Raw genomic sequence first — 21,140 nt, forward strand, 5'->3', positions numbered from 1 at the left:
AGCTCAGTGTATAAACTGGTGTGACAGGTACACAGATGGGATGCTCGCTTTGGTTTTGAATCCAGTTCATTTATTAAATATGCATTATAAATAGCACACAGTTCAGACTAAATCAAATAGAAAATACAGCAAGTGACGATTAAGTTCCAGATCTCTTCTGCTCGGACTGTTGATTTGTCACACGAAACATCAGAAGAACTTCTAGAGATGTGTTCCTTTCCATTTACAGCGCATGAAGCCAATACAATCAAAATGCCATAAAATACAGAATTATTATTATTATTATTATTATTATTATTATTATTATTATTATTATTATTATTATTATTATTAATATTATTTGATATCCAGAATCAACTTTTAAAATAATAAATCAAGCAGACCTTTTTTTTGCATTATAATAAAATCATACATAATCAAATATAAATAACATGCATTCAATAGAATCTTCAATCCCATCTGTACATAGAATTTGTTATGAGGCAAGAGAACCTGAAAGAGGCCATGATTTAAAAGCATCAGTGACGCAGTTCACTGCACTGAACCATCGTCCACAGTTAATGAACTGGGAAACAGCATTAATTATCATAATTATTAATATTTTATACTCTTCACATGTGCAGTTTAAAAGGAAAGAAGTGAGAAAAATGGAAAGAAAAATACTTTACTGATTTCCTTGGTTTGAATATAAACCACGGGCCACAACAGTTTGGCATCAAAGTAATACTCCATTAGTAAGCACCGCTCACCATGATCTGTTAGCCTGCTTTGAAAAAAGATCAGCTGCCCATCACAAGAGAACTGTAACAATAAAAGGCATGTCGAAATCCTACTCTCCTCCAAATACACAAAATGAAAATCTTATAAACAAATATGAAGTTTTAGGATTGTCCTTGAGGTGCTGGCAATTAAAGAAGTAGCGAGGTTCCAAAAAAATACAGAGTTCCCCGTCCCCACGTGCTGCTACAGCTGCTTAAATAACGCACCTGCATTTGATCTTTTCATTCACATCCTGACAACTTTTTACACCTGTGCTTTTAAAGTCTGTTTCAAAGCTCTTTTCAAAATGGCCGCTCTAGTGCACTCATTTTTGGCAATCTAGTCTATCTGTTCACTTCTGCGATAACTACAGGGTAACTAGTACATGGCTAGGTTTTTATACTAGCGAGGAAGACAGTTCTCTCCAAGCCCACTGGATGTGTTCTTTAGTTCTAGCTATGACATGACATGTGTTTCTCCTCGTTTAAGGTCTTGGATTTAATTAAGTCAGTTAAGTGCTGCTTCTGCTCTGAGTTTGACTCCAGCCTGATCAGTCATTCGGCTCTGCTTTCGCTGTGCTGTCAGTGGACGCTTGTTAATCCAAATCTCTGCCATGTTATGGTAGGATGACAGTTACAGGCTCGTCAGAAATACGTCTTGCTTAGAGACAGGGAGGACTACCCTAACCTAACCTCAGGACAGATAGTTTGGCTTAGAGTTCTATATTGGATGATGAGAAAACGAAAACAAATATATATTGGCAATTTCATAATCATATAAAAAATATACACTTAAAAACAAACAAAGAAACAGTGCAATAACATGATTTTTACAGGTACAGCATCAGACCATTTACCGTACATTCATTCTGAAGAAATTCATAGGTACTTGCGACTATTATATTTTAAAGCATTACCATTGTTTTATTTAGTCGATCTCGGGTATTATTCTGTGATATCTCTTTGAAAGACGTGTACCATCAGTGTCTTTTAATAAGACAACCCTACAGTCCAGGGTCTCCTTAGCCTTGGCAGTAAGAGACAGAGAAATTCAAGACAGCACTAGTACCACAGCACAGTGGGGTATATGAATGATCCTATTGCCTTATGAACCAGCTTTGAAACTACAATAAATACTGTACTTTTGTTCTGCATTTTGACTGACAATAGTATCCTATTATAAATACCTATTATAAATAATGCTGACTAGGCAAACATGTACAGTACTATACCTTTTTTTCTCCATAGCAAAATACATATCTACAAACATATATAATAAATAGGCTTCATGTTAAGAGATATATAACAATATAGATATATTTTTAACATCAAAGGTGAACTTGATCAGATAATGTCATCCAGGAGGTTGGGAGTTCCTACCCAGTCCAGTGTCCTGGGCTCAGATGCAGCCATGATCATACACATGAACTGCTTCCCAGTCCGCTTGTCGATGGGGTAGATACTGGTAGGCGTGAATCTCTTATTACTCTCCACAAACTCGCACAGCTGCTGATAGATTTTGGGGTACTCATGGCGTAGGAAGACCCCCCTGGTCCTCAGCTCTCGCTGGATGTTGATGAAGCAGATCTCCCTGGCTTTCCTTCCCTCCTCTCCTTCCTTATCGATGTCTGCCATCCCCGGGGGTGGGGTCAGGATCAAGGTCTCCATCTCGCTCTCCTTTTTAAGGATCTTCTTCTCCGGGCTGGAGGAGGCCAGGGCTACCTTGGCATACTTCCTGACAGTCGGAACTTGGACTCTCGGAGAGGGCCTGTTAGGCACTTTTTCACCCACAGCTATAGATACATTCAAAAGGAAGCATTCGTTGGGGTCGTACTCATTCCCGGCTTCCTGCAGCTCCTTGCAGTAGCCGCCCAGGTTGTCCCTGTAGCCGTCGAGCTCCCTCAGGGAGAGGTAAGTGGGGGACATGAGGAGGCTCTCCAGTCCGTACTGCAGGAAGTTATCGGCCGACCCGGGGCTGGGGAAACCCAGGAACAAGACCCCCCTTCCGCGGGACAGAAATCCTACCTTGGTGATGCGAGAGAAAGCTTTGTGGACCTCTGCATTCTCCCGGCAGATTCTGAGAATGTGTCTGCAAACGCTGCCAATGCGTCCGTAAAGGCAGTTTTCCTTGTGGAAGTCCCAGTCCTCTCTCCGGCAATTCCGGGAGCAGTAGTAGGTGTAGCAGCTGTGGCAGGACTTGAAGTAGAGGCAGGCGTTGAATAAGGTCTCTGTCCGGCGACACTTGCTGTTGGAGCACATCATTGTGTCGTCCTCGTCTGTGCTCTGGTCCGGAGAGCCTTCATCTGGGTCCTTTTGGAGGACATCACAGCCACTGTCCAGTTCTTTGTGGACTTCATGAGTCAGCTTTGTAGAAGTGGGCTGCTTCTTTAATGGGACGGGATTCCCATTGGGGTCTGTTTTGGCTGAGGAACCAGCATTGTCCTCGCTTATCAGCTTCTTCAGCTGGTCCAGCAAGTCCTTGCTGGGTCTCCTGCTGGGTGGGGGCTTGTAGTCGATGACTAAGTCTGCCAGGAGTTCATCCAGCTGCTCAAGACTTTGCTGGAGGGAGGCGCTGTTGTGAGTTTTCTCTTTGGTAGGATTCCCCTGATAGGAATGTGGTTCTTGGTAAGAAGCACTTGGGGCTCTGCCGGAGTCCAGGACATCCCAGCTTGCAGAGCGTCCCTCCGTTTTGCTGAGAGAACTGGGGCGGATGTCATTGTCTGTGATGGTGATCTCAGGGGTTACGAACCACATCCTGCTGAGGGAGTTCCGTCCCCCTTCTGTGCAGACCTTATCCATGAGCGAGGTTTCCGACAGGGAAAGCGCTGCGTAGCGCCTGGGGGAGCTGGAGAGGTTGACTACCACTGGCTGGCGTCTTTCATCTGGAGACAAGGCACGCTTTCCTTGGGCAAGAAGGTTCTCGTAGCTCCTGCCACGTTGCACTGGCTGCTCCCTTTGGATGTTGTGGTTCAGGATGTTGTCCCAGGATCTGGAATAGTGCCGGGTGTCCATCCCCAGCCTGTGCTGGTCCAAACAATGGGAGGCGTACCAGGGAGAAAGCACGGGATCTTGCCTGGATCTCTGGGTTGGGTACTGTGTTGAAGGGTGGAGGGTGGCATATCCGGTCGGATCAGGACCGTACCAATCGCTGAAATGAGCCTGAGGCATTCTGGGGCGGCGGTACTGCCCGCGGCTTTCAGTATAATAAGCCCTTGAAGGAATGTGATGTTCAGGGGGTGTCACAATGTGTTCATTAGTGTAGGACATCTTGGATGGGACGCACTGAACTGGGTACGTTCTGGGATCCTCACCATAAAAAGTCCTAGACGGGGCAGTCTGGACTATGTAGTGCTGTGGCTCGTTCGTGGAATAAGGTTTGGGGTACACGGGTATGGGATATTGCCTTGGCTCTTCAGTGTAAAATGGTTGGGCAGGTACAGCGTGGACCATATGAGTCCTTTGATCAAGCCCGGACTGTGCTTTAGGGGTAAAGTTTTGGCTGGGGTAACTATGATGCTCCGCTTGATAGAAAGTTCTGGCAGGGGGTGCTGGAGAGGGATACCTCCCATGCTCCTCTGTATAAAAGAATTTGGTTGGCACATTGGGGCTGGAATAAGCCTTGCGCTCCCTTCCGGGGTAATCCCTATGCTCTCTGGGCGAAAGCATCCTTTGTAAAGGGATGTCCACTTGTGGGATGTAGTCGTATGGCATGGTGTTGTGATGCTGGTAAACCTGCTTGTAATCTCCACTGTAGGAGTCACTGGGGGTGGGTGTCCTGGAGACCTGCCGACCACTTGGCAATATAAGGCTCCTGCTGCCTCCGCTGGGGTATCTCTGCCAGGGCACTTCTGCTCTGGGTGTCGGGGGCTTGACGTTTCTCGCAGCGTGCTGGAGAACAGCCTCGTCTGGCTTGATATCCATGCGGCACTTGACGTGAGGGCTGGTGGCCGGTTTGCCTGGCTGGTTCTCATCAAAGGACTCCGGCACAAACAGCGGTGAGTATTGTTTAGAGTCTCCCCTCTGCGGCTGGAGTTTGATGGGGTGGACTTCATTCATCATGGCCCGGCTGGCTGCATAAGAGGCTTCCCTGTGAGGGGAGGCCTCTGGCTTCCTCGGGGGGTCATGCAGCGCAGCCCGTTGTACTTCCCTTCCCCTCCTGACAGGCGGAGGAGTCACCTCAAGGGGCACTGGCGTGAATGTGGTCTTCACCCGGGGAGCACTTCTGGACCTGGTCCTTCTCTTGAGATCGGGTCTCACGACATCTCTGGTGACTTCCACAGGTTGCTGAGGTGGGGGTCTGGAGTTGAACAGATCTGGGGAAGAGAACCGGAGGTGAGCCTGCTGCCCAAGAGAGTTCCGGGCAGCCTCCGGGTTCAACATCTGCCTCTCGGTCCTCCTGTAAGGGTACTCCATCGAGGAACTTAAAGCTTTGGGGTCGTCCAGTGACTCGAGGAAGTCAAAGCTTCGACAGTGCCTTTTGTTGAACGTTTTCTGATTATCCTCCAGCTTGCTCAGGATGTGGGGATCACATTGTTTGGACTGGCAGTAGGACTTGGAGTTGGTAGAAGTCAGATTCACTTTAATGTCTCGATACACAGTCGACACCAGTATGTCAGGTGGGTCTGTTCGTGTCATCTTAAAGAGACTCTTCTAGTTTTTCCCCTCAGATCATTTTAAGGTAAATATGGCCTCTAAAGAGAACAGAGAAACAGCATTTAATTTCATTGCTTAGATCATTTTTTAAACCGAAAAAGCTAAATACAGGCAAGACGGGGGGGGGGGGGGGGTGCATCATGTTGTTTCATCACCAACAATACAGATTCACTATGATCACAGTAGGAAATCATATGATAGTTACTATGTAATTATACTTTATTTATCCACACTATTTTGCATTCATTTTAAAACAAAGCAGCTTAAGCCAGTATGCAAGCTAGTGCTACTCCGGCAGCTCTGAAAATGGCATTGTTATCGTGCTGAAAAGACAACAAGACACACGTATCCTTTTTTGTGTTTCATGATGCGTAAACATGCCAAACGATGGCTGCCGCTAACAGAATCCATTCTGCTCCCAATCCATTTCTACACAGCTAAATGCTGGATGCATCCAGGACTTCATCACATTCACTGCCAGCACATGATTGCTGTGTATCAAGTGCTTGGCTGATTTTAAAAAGCTGAATTAACCCATTTAGTAGGCACTGATGAACTGGAAACGCGTGGAAACACTCCAAAGCGTCTATCAAGTACCAGTCTCAGGGTTTGCCTGGATTCCCAGTGGAAGGTATTACTGGTTACTGACGGAATACTGGGACAGCCTGCTTTAACAGTAGACACAGAATCGTACAGCATGTCCGAAGCAGTGTTTTCATAACTTCAAACACTCAATTACAAATACTAATGTGCTTCCAAGAAACCAAGCCCAGTAGGCAAATGTCCAGCTAGTTCCTTCATTAGTGTCGACTTGATCTTAGTTTTTACTAAGACACGGAATTACAAAGCTTCTGTTTTTTTACTGCATTCTTTACCATTAATGTACCATTCTCGTCTATGCCAGATGAACATTATTTCACGCAGATCTGATTTAGAAAAGGGGGTTAAAGCCGGGGATTCAAACTGGACTCAAATACACAGCGAGTTTTGACTTAACCCCGGTGCAGCACAGACAGTACCACCGTGCTGGGCATGGTCTGGGTTCTCAAACAAAAGCTGATGATTCAGTTTCTTTCCTTTTGCATTGTGTGCATGCTCGTCCGTTGAAACACGTCATGATGGAGGTCAGTCAGCCAGTTCACAGCCCAATGAAAAGGAATGATGGAAAGAACCCAGTAACTGCCCACTGATCAAATAGTAATTACAGCATGTCCTTGTCCTTGAGTTTAAGGACATGTTCCTGCGGAGACAGCGGTTTGAACAGGACTTTGCGCACCGCACTGAAAAGTTACCACGGTACTGTAAAATGGCATAGCCAGACATCTTAAAAAACAGGTTTGGTTTTCATTGGCACTATTCTTTTAGGTGTTCAACAGGATTCTATCATTTCCGATCCTTGGTCGTCCTGTGCATTTAATAACTGTTTGAAGTTTTTGAGGGGGTTACCCCATATATATTATAGTCTGAATATTACAACCTGAAAATAACGTTGAAAATTTAGAACACAATTTTCCTTTTTTAGAACAGACAAAAACTAAAAGTAATGCATGTCATCTTATATATAAATAAAGAAGAACTTCATCCCATCCAGCTGGATGTCTTTGAATAGCCACTTATCTCTGCTGGATAACGAAATCACGGAAAACATAAACCCTCTTCTTTTCTTCATACACACAAAAGAGAAGACTTTGAAAAATGGAAAGAATGCCCCACTTCCTTACCCTGTCTACAAACATCTGCAGAGCAAAAGAAAAGGGAGCACAATTTAGCCGTGACGCTTCACGAGAGAGTTTAAACGATCTTCACATTATAATCATTTGCGCAGAACTGCTTATTGCCGGCTGTGTAATTATCCAAAGAAAGGTCAGTGAGAGCTGTTCCAGGCTCCTAATGATCCTACGAATCTCTCATAAGGGCTCGTGGCTAATGAAGCTGCAACCTCATGCAGCTCATCCATTCTTCAAGCAGACGAGAGTAATTCAGGGAGGAATCTGAGAACGCACAGAGCCCCGATAGCGCTATGTGCTGTCGTCATTCGTGACAGCCTGTCTGTTTCTTAGCGGACCTGATCAGTTAATCGGGTATTGATCGACGTGGCTTTCATTTTGCGAGCCTCAATTAAACATTCATTGATTGATTAATCGCCATGGTGCCCTTTTTGGATATAATACGTTACTTAGCAGATGCTTTTTCCAGTTTGTTTTTAAAAGGCTTTCGTGAAGATTCTTTAGTTTATATTTTTGCATTTTGCTTGTTAATAATAACGTTTTCTCAAAGAATATATCACATTATCACGGTTTACGACAGAAAACTTCAAATCTCCTGAGACACATTGCAGATCTGCTTTAGAAATCTTAATTGGTGCATGTGATTGTTGTTGCTAACTAAATGGGGTGGGGGGTGGCACTGGATACACTGTTAGCTTCAGCAAAACAACCACTGCTCCCTTTATTATTATTATTATTATTATTATTATTATTATTATTATTATTATTATTATTATTATTATTACCTCTGACTGCATCCCATTCAAAGTGACCTACATCACAGGAAGTCACCAATTAACAAAAAAGCAGAGCTTTACATATTTGAATCTATAATCTATATGGAAAAATCTAAATTAAAATTAAAAAAGAGCAAAAAGACATTTAGCAATACCATAAAGGGTACCAGTAATAAGCTAATAATGCTAACTGGATAACCATGGCTGTCCCTGGAGATTTTAACCCAGGCCTCCAGAGATAAAAGACTTACCCACAGTGTCTATCAGCCCTCAAGCAAATGACACTCTTACGTGAAATCTGGGTTGATGATACTACAGGGAGTGGTTAATATAAAGTTTACATAACTTGGTAAATCAATCTCTGCCTGCCTGCCTACCCCCTTGAATCTTCATGCTTGCAAACTCACTCTGCGCTATGCAAGAAGGAGACTTTAAGTGCTTTTCCTTCTGCGAGTGAAATCACATTGTGGATAATTGGCCCTGGTTGAAACATTAATTGAGCTACAGACAATATTCTTCTGCTGCTTTCTGGTTTACAGTAAACGTCTCACTGTTTTGTTTGTCAGCCACAATCTAGCAAAAAGTAGCGCACTACAAATGATATTAAAAGCCTCCTTATTTTTAAGCATGCCTGCTTCATATCACTTTTATAGTAGTTTTATTCCTGTCCCCTGAAATGTTAGGACATTTTAAATCATTCTGAGTAGTTCTTAAGCTAAGCAATCCACTTTGTGGCTTGGAGCTTGGTTTCAGGAGACTCGGTTTCATGGCACTGCACGGCACACCAGGGGAGACGTGGGGTTTGATGCAGACTAGGTATACCCTTACTCCTACTCCGTGTCATGAATATAAAGAGGATCGCCTTTATACTGATACCATTTTACGGAAGCATCCTTACAGAGCCGGTATGTTCACGGTCCTGCATAATCCTGCTCTCCACAGCAGTCAGAGACCTCATATTATATTACAGGGAGACTGAGCTGCTTGTGACATGAAGATGATCAGCCTGCTTCCTGTCCATTCTGACATGCATGCAGAATCCCTGTCTCCATGCTGACCTCCTTACCCCGCAGTGCAAAGCCATCTTTCCACCCTTTTAGAGGTATGATATTAACACTGGTCTAATGCACTGCTGTAAACCCTGTTTGTCAAATTTAACCCAGCTGTTTATCCAATCGGATTCTTTACAATCTCGCACGGGTTTAAGCGGATCGAAACAGAGCCGTAGAGCTGATTTGGGCTTTGGTCAAGGGGTTGGTGGGACATTAAGAGGCATGAGCAATACAGCAAGCACCCAGTCTACTGTATGTAGTGGTGGAGTCAAGCCGGAACCGTCTGAACTCTGTTTTCTATAGGCAGCAGTAGTGCAGTCGAGTCCTAATACAGAAGCTAAGTCACATGACTCACATCTCCTGCACAACTGTCCGATTCGGTCAGTCGTCTTGATGCAATGAAACTTCTTCTATCGCTTCTTTAGGAAAGCTAAAAATGCTGACAAAGACAACATCAACAGAGCATCAACTACGACTGTGGACACAAACGAAGCCACGGACACACGACACAGACACTGGTGGAGTTGAGAGCTGGACCATTATTTATTTATTTATTTATTTATTTATTTATTTATTTATTTTACTATTTCTCTCCTGGTTTCAAGTTTGGAAAAAGTCAATCAGACAGACTTTGTGGTTCCTGCCTCAATCAGTTACACTGCAGAAATGTTGCAAGCTTTGCTCATGCTTTCATAACCTAGTTCGATTGATCGAGTGTTGTTGATTTAATCATGCAAACCAAATACTGTAGTGAAAGATAAAAAGCACTGCACTGTACACAATGCTTTCTGGAAATACAAAACAAACACATAACATGCACAGCAATGGAAATAAACACAAGCTAGTGCATGCTCTGTTTTCTAGTTCCAGGAAAAAAGGGTCTTGCATTAACTTATTGGTCTTGCACTGCTACTTGTTTGCCTTACAATTACGCAACACAGCCAAGCTGAATTTCAAAGGTAGAATAATCTTAATGATCGCTCACGCGCATACAGCTACATCACCTAGAAGCGGAAGACCCCACGGCTGCCCCAGTACTGGTCACGTGTCAGATTATGCATCTGCTTAAAGGCGAATATACTGCACTTGAAGCCATACTGTGCTGCACTGTATCAATCGATGCGGGGTTCCCTAAACACATTGTAAACACAGTATAATGGACACAGTGCTGTACCAGTGGGCTATTGCGGTGATAAAAATAAATAAATAAATAAACTGTTTAATTTACCAGTGCTACCATTGCGCAATTATAATACTCAGCTGTAGAATCGGCATTAATAGTGCCATACAATATTGCAACTGCAGTCCCCCACACCGACCATTATACTTCTCACCTGATAATAACAGCATGATCTTATTGAATACACTGCATAGTGTGTTCTTATATAAATGTACAGATAGATAGATAGATAGATAGATAGATAGATAGATGTGTTGACCCCTGCAGTGTACACTTTTTTTTTAATAAAATGAATATAGAATAGATATTACTATTAATATTATATAGACTCACTATAATAATATAGCCTACTACTACAGCATCCTTATATTTGCTGTGGAAGTCATACTACACATTCCGAAACTCCACAATCTTGCGGCTCCCATCTTTCAAATGGATACACACAGTGTGTAGATTAGCAAGTACAGTATAAATACAAATACGCCACATTGCGCAGCAGGGTATGCAAAACGGACTCACATTAATAACACAATTAGACGCTAAAATATAACGCTGTTGTATCCATGAAGCATGTATTTAATGGTTAGAACGCATGATCTAATATCTATCTCAAAGAGTTGTAATTCTAACAAGCCGCCCGACGTGTATCCACTGCCTTGATGTAGGTCTGCATGTAGTTAGAAAGCTCAAATGAAATACTGTACTGTAGACGTGCCTGTTTGCTTTATAGTTATTATTATATCCGCATGGTTTTGCTGTACTCCAATATACAGTGTCGCTTTGTGAAGCATTGATTTATTTTGTTATATATATATATATACATAGCATTCATTTTAAGTCAAGCAGAATTTTCTGTGATCACACACACACACACACGAACAGCACAGCTCCACCGCTGTTATAAATGGCACCCCTGCCGAATCACACACTGCTATTTTCACAGAGCAACAGCACTACGGTTCAGGCAGGTTGTAGATGCAACCCTTATTAAACCCCGTATTTTATACAATACTTTCTTTTCTTTCTTTTTTTAACAGAACCCGATCCTTACCGTTCTGTTGTGGGGGTCGTGCTAATCTTGTACACATTCCTCTTCTGTGTCGTTTTTATGGGACTTATCTTCTTTTTTTTTTTAAACAAACGCACAGTACTAAATAAGCAATCCGCTCTTATTCTATGCTTTCATTATGTCATTTTCACCGCCGGCTTTTTTTTTTTTGCTGGTTTATTTCAGTAGTATTGATGGGGTCTGCACCCAAGAGACTGACGCTGGTGCTCGATTTGCGCTTGAAACCAGCGCTGTCGCAGCTGTCCTATGTCCAATGCGTATTTCTGTGCATTAAGGGGAGTGTGCTGCAAGCTGACTGTACTTGCATGTACAGTATACGAGCCTTTCACTTCGCCGTCACCTCCGCCCCCTCCCTCTCTCTCTCTCTCTCTCTCTCTCTCTCTCTCTCTCTCTCTCTCTCTCTCTCTCTCTCTCTCTCTCTCTCTCTCTCTCTCTCTCTCTCTCTCTCCTCTCGTCTCTCATTGAAACGCTGGGGTTTCTCCAGTGCAGATTCCAGTTTCGATTCAGACTCAACGCTGCCTCTATCGAGCAGTGGAAAGAAGCTTTTAAAGGACCAGCCACACCCGAGACGCCTTCCCAGAACACGCACGACCGACAGTCCTTGTTAAAATATGTTTACAGTATGTAGGCTAATAGGCTTTTCCTATATTCAATGCATATACATACAAATATAAAATAAACACAGTGCCCTATTTGCACAACTTTGAGTGAATGAGGCATAAGCAATTAGGAAATAACACTTACTACCCAGGAACAAAAAAAATTAAAAAAATTGTTACACAGTGTTATTTAACCAAACTGCATGAAAGATTAATTTAAGTCTTAAAATGATTTAAAGTTATAAAAATGAGTAACCAGTACCAGTGTGATACCTTTTTCAGTTATCGGCACCAACATTACAAACACACTGGGTTGCAAATTGAAATGTTTGCAGGTTATAATGGTGCATGTGAGACACTAATGCAAAACCTAGGTCTCATCAGCACCGCCGCCAACACAGAAGAACAAGTACATGGTGCTGTGTTTAAAATATTCAGAAGAGTACAGTGCATTCTCAAGAAAATAACCTGTATAAGAGCTTGCCTTAGTAAAAGCATAGCAAATGTAATAAAGCATAGTGAAAGCATGGTCAATCATAGGTACTGCAAGCAGTGTGAAACACAGAGAGGTCTGGTAAAGCACATTAAAAAAACATGGCAAACCAAACTATGGTAAATGCATAATATAACCATGGGAAACCATGGGAAAAGTGCAAAACTACTGTGGTAAACTTTTATAAGGCTGCCATCACGGAAAATCAGCTTAAGCTGACTCAGAATTAAATGAAAACAGTACGAGATTAGTGAGGTCTGCAAGAAAAAAAAAAAACCCTTGAACTTTTAGAATGTGACACATTCACACTGAAGAGCAGATACGCTTTGAAACATGTTTGCAATCTGCTGCTGGATGATTAGCGACCGTGCTGAAGTGAAATAACAAACACAGAAGCGAGGAGACCTGCTGGAAGTTCTGTTAAACATGCTAATCAGGCTCAGCTAGGAGCTGACTGGTGTGCCGTTAGTTTTGGAAGTGGGGGCTGCAGCTGCGTTGTGTCCATGTGTTTCAATAAAGCAAAGAAATTTATTTACAAGAGGAGGACAAACAAGAACAAGGGGGGAGGAGGGCTGGAGGCCAAGCTGGGATTCAGACATGTGACACCAAGAGCAGATTTATTTAGCAGAGAAATTCCTGTCCACGGGAGTGGTAGCACAACAAACAAGCTGAGACTTGCAGGCCACGACGTGAAGCTGGCCCTGGTTAACTGTTAACGTTGTGTCAACGGAACAGGCATGCATTTCACAGGCGCATTTACTGTGCAACGCAGGGGGTTGTAGTCAGGCATGCAACTGGCGTAGTTTGTTTCTCTGTATAATCTGTGATCTATTAAAAGTATGTAATAAGCAACAGACTATTGAGGTGCTTGCTGCAATTATTAGAATTGGCCAGCTAGTGGCACTGGATGGCACTGTGACTGGAATTCAATTTAAATGATGGCGCTGCTATCCTAATAGCGGCTTTAGTACCAAATAACTAGGAGCAAAGACTAGGATGGAAACAGCAGTTTTAGCAGCATAATACAACTGCAATGAACCTTATCCCATTTTTAGTTATTCTGCTTCTGTACATTTTCTTGTATAGTCCAGTAAAGCCCTCGCTTGCATTGTGTCTGATTGCAGCGATCATCTCCTTCCTGTACCTTTAAAGAGCACAACCATTACATGGAAATGCTCCCTGTCACACCATGATGGGCACACACTGCTGCCCTGTGAGTGAAGGAAGCCAGTCATGTCCTTGTCTCCAGCACTAATTCTCCGACAGAGATAATGTCTGTGCACATTTTCTTAAAGTAGTGGTTAAGGTAGTTATTAAGATTTATATCCTAAAAAAAAAAAAAAGTACCTGGCACCTAAATTTAACCCTTGATGAAATCAACAGCGCCATAAATTAGAAAATACAGCGGCTGCATTATTTACGTCTTTAATCAGTTGTGATTAAAACATGATTGGCAGTATAATTATCATTGAATAACGCCACAGAGCTCTGATTTAATTAATTAAAGCCTTAGTGTTCATAAGCCCTTTCCTAATATCTGTATATGAATTTCCATTCTCTGGATGACCCTCATAGATATAATCGTATAATAGAAGCTACACACAATACCCTTAGCGCATGGTAAATACATACATACAGTGCACAGGGTCTCATTGTGTCTGGGGCGCATTCTCTGCTGTAAAGTGACGCGCTATTTGCTTGGAAGTCACACGGCAGTCATGAATATGATTTCCAGATGGGCTGCCAGTCAGTGCAGGCTGGTTCCGCGGCTTGAGAGGAGCCGGTGCTGCCAGGCAAGGTCAGGCATGAAATGAGTTCAGGTGGCATCAGTCTGCTCCCGGGGAATGTGATTACAGATCACACAGAGGGCACTGCGGTCGACCGGAAAGACAGACACTGCTCCTGAACCATGGACCTTACCATGCTTTACCATTCCTCTCTGTGTTACCCATGCTTTACCATTCCTCTCTGTGTTACCCATGCTTTACCATTCCTCTCTGTGTTACCCATGCTTTACCATTCCTCTCTGTGTTACCCATGCTTTACCATTCCTCTCTGTGTTACTCATGCTTTACCATTCCTCTCTGTGTTACCCATGCTTTACCATTCCTCTCTGTGTTACTCATGCTTTACCATTCCTCTCTGTGTTACCCATGCTTTACCATTCCTCTCTGTGTTACCCATGCTTTACCATTCCTCTATTTCTTAGAGGATTTGCACAGTACAGATCTGAAGGTTCGGTATTGTAATAGCAGTTTCTTTATCGAAATACACAGCACCTCCTAAAGTGGCATAACTGCGGATCTTTTTAAGAGGGAGGTGGCAGCGTGGCTCGATTTTCAAAGCATTTTTAACCACGTGCAAAGTTCACCAACACAATGATATTTGTGATTTCAGCAATGTAGTAAAAGTTGCTTGAAAAAGTTGTCTTCTATAACAAGTTGCTTCAACAGTTGTCAGTATAGTGCACTGGTCTGTTTGACAGAGCCACTGATGGCCAAGCTGATAAACTGAAGAGCGTACTACTGGAAAAACTGTAACACTGGAAATACGATTGCAGTCACAGTACAGTGCTGTGCTTCAGGTGACACCTGCCCTTGCTCAATGCAGTTCACAATGACAGAGCTGGAGGAGATGGGGTTTGCAGGGGATGCTCACGAACGCTGATGGACCGCAGAGACGCCTTACAGAGCCGGTTCCTCGGGGGAAGGCAGAGCGTGACAGATTGAAATGATTGCGCCAGTAGTCACTGTGCAGTCGAGCAGCCAGCATGACAAGAAGCCGTTTAACCCTGTCAGGACTTTAGAGGATATGAAATAAGAGCTACAGGAGCGGAGAGGTCAGATCTCAATTACTGAGAAACTACAAGGTACCAAGTCGAGCTCTTAGTAGCCTCACAGCTTTCAGGCTCAATAATTTTCTCTGGCTCTCTCTTGAAGGAAAGAAAACAGCGAGAGACCAGAGAGGCTTTGTACAACGTGTGAAAAGATGAAATAACCTTCTCAAGAGAAATCAGTGGAAAGAATGGATGTACTGCCTTCTACCGCTATTACATCTGCTATGGCAAATTTGCTTGTTCCTTCCTCTGAATTTTTTACACACTTACCATTATTTACCGAGAAAGAGTTTGGAGAAATACAATATTGCATATACAGTAGGTGAAATGCGTGTGGGGGTTTTACGAGAAACATACATTACAACTCTGTGCACAAGGACAGGAGAATGCTTTCCAACAAGATTCTCAAAGTCAGTTATTTACAATACCCAGGTACAGCATATCAGAACATTATCTACTTTAAAAACATAAAGAAAACGACAATGACATGTCCACAATGATCAGGAGTGGAGTGAAAACTGAACTTAATCACAAAGGGTGGGCTTGTGGAGGTAGGCTTGCGACCTGTACGCCCAAAACTGATTGACAGCTTAGCCTTTTAAAAGACTACTAGAGCTGGAGTAGGAGTAATAATCACTTTGTGACTCACGTCAGCTGCAGATGCTGAAACTCCAACGTGATGAATTATTTCCTTCTAGGAAAGGTCACAGAAAGCTGTTGATTTTTTCCTTAATAGTTTCAGCTGTGATGTGACACAGATACACGGGTCTCAGAGAAAGGGGAGGCAGATGATTTCAAGGCTGGCAGCTAAGTGCATTCATGTTTCAATTTAGGAGTGTGTCAGTATTATTCATTTAGGGAGTGGGAAGAAATTAGAGGAGTGGGGGTCAGTCAAATACTGGGCAAACTATAAATGACAGGAGTCTTCCCAGCTAATTTATTTTACCTGTGCCCCCTAAGTTTAAAGCAAGCACAGTAATTTTGTCAGTTAACAATGCATTGACTGTGCATAAACTACAGACAGATGGTCAGAGTTTTCAACACACGTACCATAACAGTGTGGTTTACATAGCCTCCATGAGCATTACTATATATATATATATATATACATTTAAAAACTTTAAACTGATTATTTCCAAGCAACACTAAACCTTAATTTGCTTAAAAACAAAAGCACAAAAAACCAGCAGATTTCTAAAAGTGCGTTTTTGATTCCAGAGGAGCAGGTGTGACACTAAGCTTAATGACAGAAATCAATCTCCAGTTTAGTCTCTTGGAATCTGAGAGTGAGCAGCAGCCCTTGTCTTTTTGACTCTGGTTACAGTTCAGTGAGATGCAGACGGTCAGGATTAAGCACTGATCAGCTGAAAGAAATCCTTCTGTCGTATCCTCGCTCCACCTCCCCCCCCTTCACAATTGGATTTTGTTTCAGCATCCTGCAGACCTGCAAACAAACTCCTTCTAGGAGCAGCAAGGTGGTCTTTCTACACAGAGACTTGGCACAGTCGGACTGCACCAGGAATAAGGAAATCGAGACAGGGATGCTACCTGGCGCCGTATCAATGGATCAAGCAAATCTGCTTCTGAGTGTGGCATGTGGAGCCAGCATGGTCTCTGGCAGCAGAACAAAACTGAGGATTTTCATCTCTTAACTCTGTCGCTTAACTCTTTCTCTCCTAGATGAGGCTGCAACAACAAGAGGCTGCGTGCTTTTACTGCAATAGCTGCTGCAGGTCGTGATCCTGGGCTCTGTGGAAAGTGCAGGAGCATCTTCTCTAGGCTAATCACAGTTGTCAGGGTTGGTTTAGGCAGTCAGTACTGTTGTTCACGTAACCTTTAATTCTAACTGATTTTTGCTTAGCATGTAGCACCACCTGGTGATCAGATACTGGAATTGATCTGCTATTTATTTATGTATTTGTCTTAAAGGGAAAGCCTTTTTTGAATGTGCGTGTGTGTGTGTGTGTGTGTGTGTGTGTGTGTGTGACGATTGTTGCTCATAACAGGTGGATAGACAGCAATAGGGAGTTCAATCTTCTCTATTAATCCACAGTGAAAGGATAGCACAAACAGTGGCGTCCCAACGTTGCCCAGTTAGCTTCAGTACCCATCTTGCCCCTTTCACACTAGCCTGAGGCCTTGTGATACGGGCTGAGACCACCAACCCCATTTAAACTGTAACGAAAGCTAAACCCAGGTCTGTAGAGATATTTTAAAAGAATGATGAAAAGCCTCTTTTTCAATTCAGCGTGATTCAATTCGCTCTATTGTATGATTGCCACTTCAAGGCATTAATAGCCTGAAATTATGAATAATAACCAAGTAACCATGGAGACGGAATGGGCCAGAAAGTTGAGACACATGAGACACAACCAGAAATCAGCTACCGTGCATTAGCACACTGAGAAGTGGATTACAGTCCTGTGCAATGCATATAGATTATCGAATAGGGTGACGTGCAATGCAAGCTGATACAATACATATAGAATGTCATATTGCGTGCAGTATGTGATAAGATGATATCCAGATGGTCACTCATGTGACCCCAATACATATAATAAAATAAGACTGATGTAAAACAGTATAGCTACTCTTAATGTAGCTATACTGTGGTTCAGTGCTGTGTAGTCAAACTGCACAATAGAAGACATGCCAGCCCTGGCTGTGGTTCAGTGCTGTGTGTGGGAGGGATTTGTTTTCATCATATTTTTTACATACAGAACTAGATAGTTCGAGGCTCACAGTCGGAATGAAGCCGAGGATCCGGGGGCTGCAGTTTGCATTGCATTCCCAGTCGAGAGACAGTAACGCGTGTTGGGTTCGGTTGAACACAACCCTCCAAACAGTGCATTGCAGGTATTTTGCAGATAAGAGCTAAAGATTAAAAAAAGAAAAGAATGCAGCATTGTTATGTGAATCCTTGTCCTTTATAGACAGGTGCAATTTAAGCGCATTGCTGTGTAAGAGTGTGTTACCATGACTGCAGCTCACAGCACCAGAGCAGACTTGTGCTTATTCACAGGCATACCTGTGCTGTGAGAGGCAGGAGCAGGCTGCATTGCCAGCTCTGTGAATGCAGTCAGGTACTGCCTGGGGAGCTATTTAATTAATAGTACAAAGCTATGCACATTGGTTGTTGTGCCTGTTTGAGAGACTAGTGCTCTTCGTGATCCTTCTTAATACACATGATTAGTGTGACCTCATCAGTTTTCATGTTGGCCATGATGTATACTTTTTAAAGGAAGCAAAAAATACTCCAGTTAAGATCCCCTATTCTAATAACAGGTTTCATTAAAACTCAGCCTGATCTCATAATTGCACAACCACTACACTGTATTGTCATACATTAAGTTAATAAGGCATGCTACCATATTTACATACAATCTTGAACTACTCCCCTATTCAAATGATTGCTCGCTATTAAAATTACTATTGCTCTTGCTATGTACAATACAATTCTGTTATGGCTGCTAGTTTGAATGGTGCCTTAATACAGAATATGTAAAGAACTACTGTATATATTCACACACATGCAAAAAAAAAAATAGCAACACTTTTATAGTTCGGTGTGTCTAGAGGTCTCTCTAGTTGCAATCCTTTGATGGTGCAATCGTTTGTCAGTCATTTTTGTAAGCCAGCCCCTATTTGAATTTGAGGATTTTAACATGCTGTTCAGAGTTCAGAGGTTCCCTGTATTTACAGACAAGCCCAAAAGAGACTTTGATTCATTGTGTGTTTGCAGCTCTATGACAAGCACAGAATTCTTCAGTGTGGAAGCACAGGGGCCCGTCATACAACCAAAGGCTGCTCACCAGGAGCTGATTCTCCAGCAGACGGCTCCTCCGTTTGTGCTTTCATTCAGCCTCTCAATCAGGAAACCTATACGGCTGCAGACCGTAGCTGCTGTGCAATGGTAACATGCAGAGCCCATCTAGTTTGCAAACCCTGGATGTGCTTACGCAGGTCAAAGCTTATGATCGGTCCACCTGGTTTCTGCTGTAGCATCACGTTGCACAACATTAGAGCAATGACATTTGCCTTGGTGAGCTAGAAGTGCATTCATTCGGTCCATGGCTTTGACAACACAGAGCAATCTGGCAACGAAGCCGCCTTTGTTCAGTGCTCCACATGCTTTGCAAGCCAGTTCCGTAGCCCATTGCTGTAGCTTTCAAAGATTTCTAATTATAACTGTCCTTTCTTTCCCTGCCTGTATGAATGGAGGGCTATATTCCACCCCCAGCTCATTGAAATGCACAACGCCGCTCGTCATGTCGGAGTCCCAGAAGACTTTGTTGTTTCGCTGCCATGTTTTTTTTTTTTGCGGCTTCAGGCCTTGCAAGATTCCAGATAAGCCCATAAATCAAGCGGGAGGCTGTTTTACTGAGGGGGAACAGCGAGGCCAGAGTGCATACAATATCATCACAAGCCTTCTTTGTTGTCAAACTGCAAGGCATTTCTTGTAAACCTTCTGCAACACAGAACACATCAGGTATGTTATGTAATACCCCTGCAATGCATTTAGATTAGAAAATAAATGCTATAAGAAAGTGGTAGATAACGTAGGCAAGCTAGGTACAGGGATGCTACAGTATACTGTAAACATTGAATACTACTACATTCAGCTAATGTTAGTTTGGAACAGATTTTTCGCATAGCACACAACGCCACCAGCTGACCAAATGCTGTAACAGTGGTTGACTAGGATGTTAGCTCAGTTTTTTTGTGCGTACCTAATGCTGTGCTACGGTGACTGATTCCAGCAGTGCATCTGTAATTACATAACCACTAAATATCAATTAAAAGACGTCCAATACGTTGCTATGCATTGTGGTTCAATCACTCCCAGGAGGAGTGTACTAATCTTTAATAGCAGCAAAGACAGCAAACATCAGGACCTGCTGAGAGAACACTCTGTTTATCTAGTCCAGCTCCACACCAGACTCACAGTAATGATTTCATCAGCAGTGTCCCGCAGCAGACAAGCAGAGGCAGGATTCAGACCAACACCACAAACTCCCGGAGTACGGGTCGGATTGCTAACCTGTATGAATGTATCATACATCTCCCTCTACACCATGCTGCCAATTCACATGCAACTGAGTGACCCAATCATTTTACAAAGCAGATTCACTGACAGCAAGGGAGCAGTCAGTCAGACAGCTCCCCTATCAGCCCTAGTTCAGCTGCCTCATGAATGCATCTAACCTGAGATTCACCCCTTTTGTGCTGAAGGTTTCAAACTGTTGAGATAATGCAATCGTTGCTGAACAGTTAGTCAGGAATAAACACAGTGGTTCTTACAGAGATGGGCTGTATAAACTGGGAAATCTAGCAGCCATGGACGTACCTAACTGAGCAGCAAAATCATCATAAATATATTCCCGGGCAGTGGATATTTTGAATCCTGTACAGTAAGAGCAAGTTCAGGTCATAGCAAGCACAGCTGACCTAAGCTCTGAAGGGTAAATGTGTTAATCACCGTGTTTAACATTGTAACCATTACCCAGTACTGTGCCATGCAGCCATCTGGTAATATTATTGGCCTGACGGCAGAATTAACCCACTGTATCCATGCCGTGGTGTTACTCAGTTTCCAATATGCCCCCCTAGGTTTCTAAAAAGACAGGTGCCCAGTAATATTGGAGTCTTATTATTATTAGTCAAGGAGTGACATTGCAGCACTTGTGAAGGACGACAGAGCTGTCAGGAGAATGATTCCCTGAACTAGGCCAGCATGCTATCAGAGCTGAAAATAGCAGGAACGCTGCTTTATAATCAACACCTTACAATGAGGGATTCTGCTGTGTGAAACAGTGCGATAGAACTGAGGCTGGTCCCTGGCTCTACAAAGACCAGCCAGCCAGAGCGCTGTCTAATTAAAGCCTTCGTTTCACACTGGAGCTACGGTAGCACATTAGGGCAATTCAGCATGTCCTCCTCACTGTTTTATTGAAGCTGTAAGGAAACTTTCTAGCAGCAGACGTCAAGTCAGTAGAA

General features: G+C 43.1%; 1 protein-coding gene across 1 annotated transcript; it reads right to left on the reverse strand.

Moving 5' to 3' along the window:
• Window positions 1-48: 48 nt before the first annotated feature.
• On the reverse strand, window positions 49-11,579 carry LOC117396679 (apical junction component 1 homolog). Its single transcript, XM_033994803.3, has 2 exons — window positions 11,198-11,579; window positions 49-5,449 (listed from the first exon to the last, which is right to left on the reverse strand). The coding sequence occupies exon 2, from the start codon at window positions 5,391-5,393 to the stop codon at window positions 2,103-2,105; it is 3,291 nt and encodes a 1,096-aa protein (XP_033850694.3). The 5' UTR covers window positions 5,394-5,449; window positions 11,198-11,579; the 3' UTR covers window positions 49-2,102.
• Between the last annotated feature and the right edge of the window lie 9,561 nt (window positions 11,580-21,140).

The sequence above is a fragment of the Acipenser ruthenus genome, chromosome 31 (assembly GCF_902713425.1).
Source record: "Acipenser ruthenus chromosome 31, fAciRut3.2 maternal haplotype, whole genome shotgun sequence".
In the NCBI taxonomy this organism is placed as follows: domain Eukaryota; kingdom Metazoa; phylum Chordata; class Actinopteri; order Acipenseriformes; family Acipenseridae; genus Acipenser; species Acipenser ruthenus.

Coding starts and splice junctions, on each gene's coding strand:
- LOC117396679 (XM_033994803.3), bottom strand. CDS start 5,393: ATGACACGAACAGACCCACCTGACATACTGGTGTCGACTGTGTATCGA.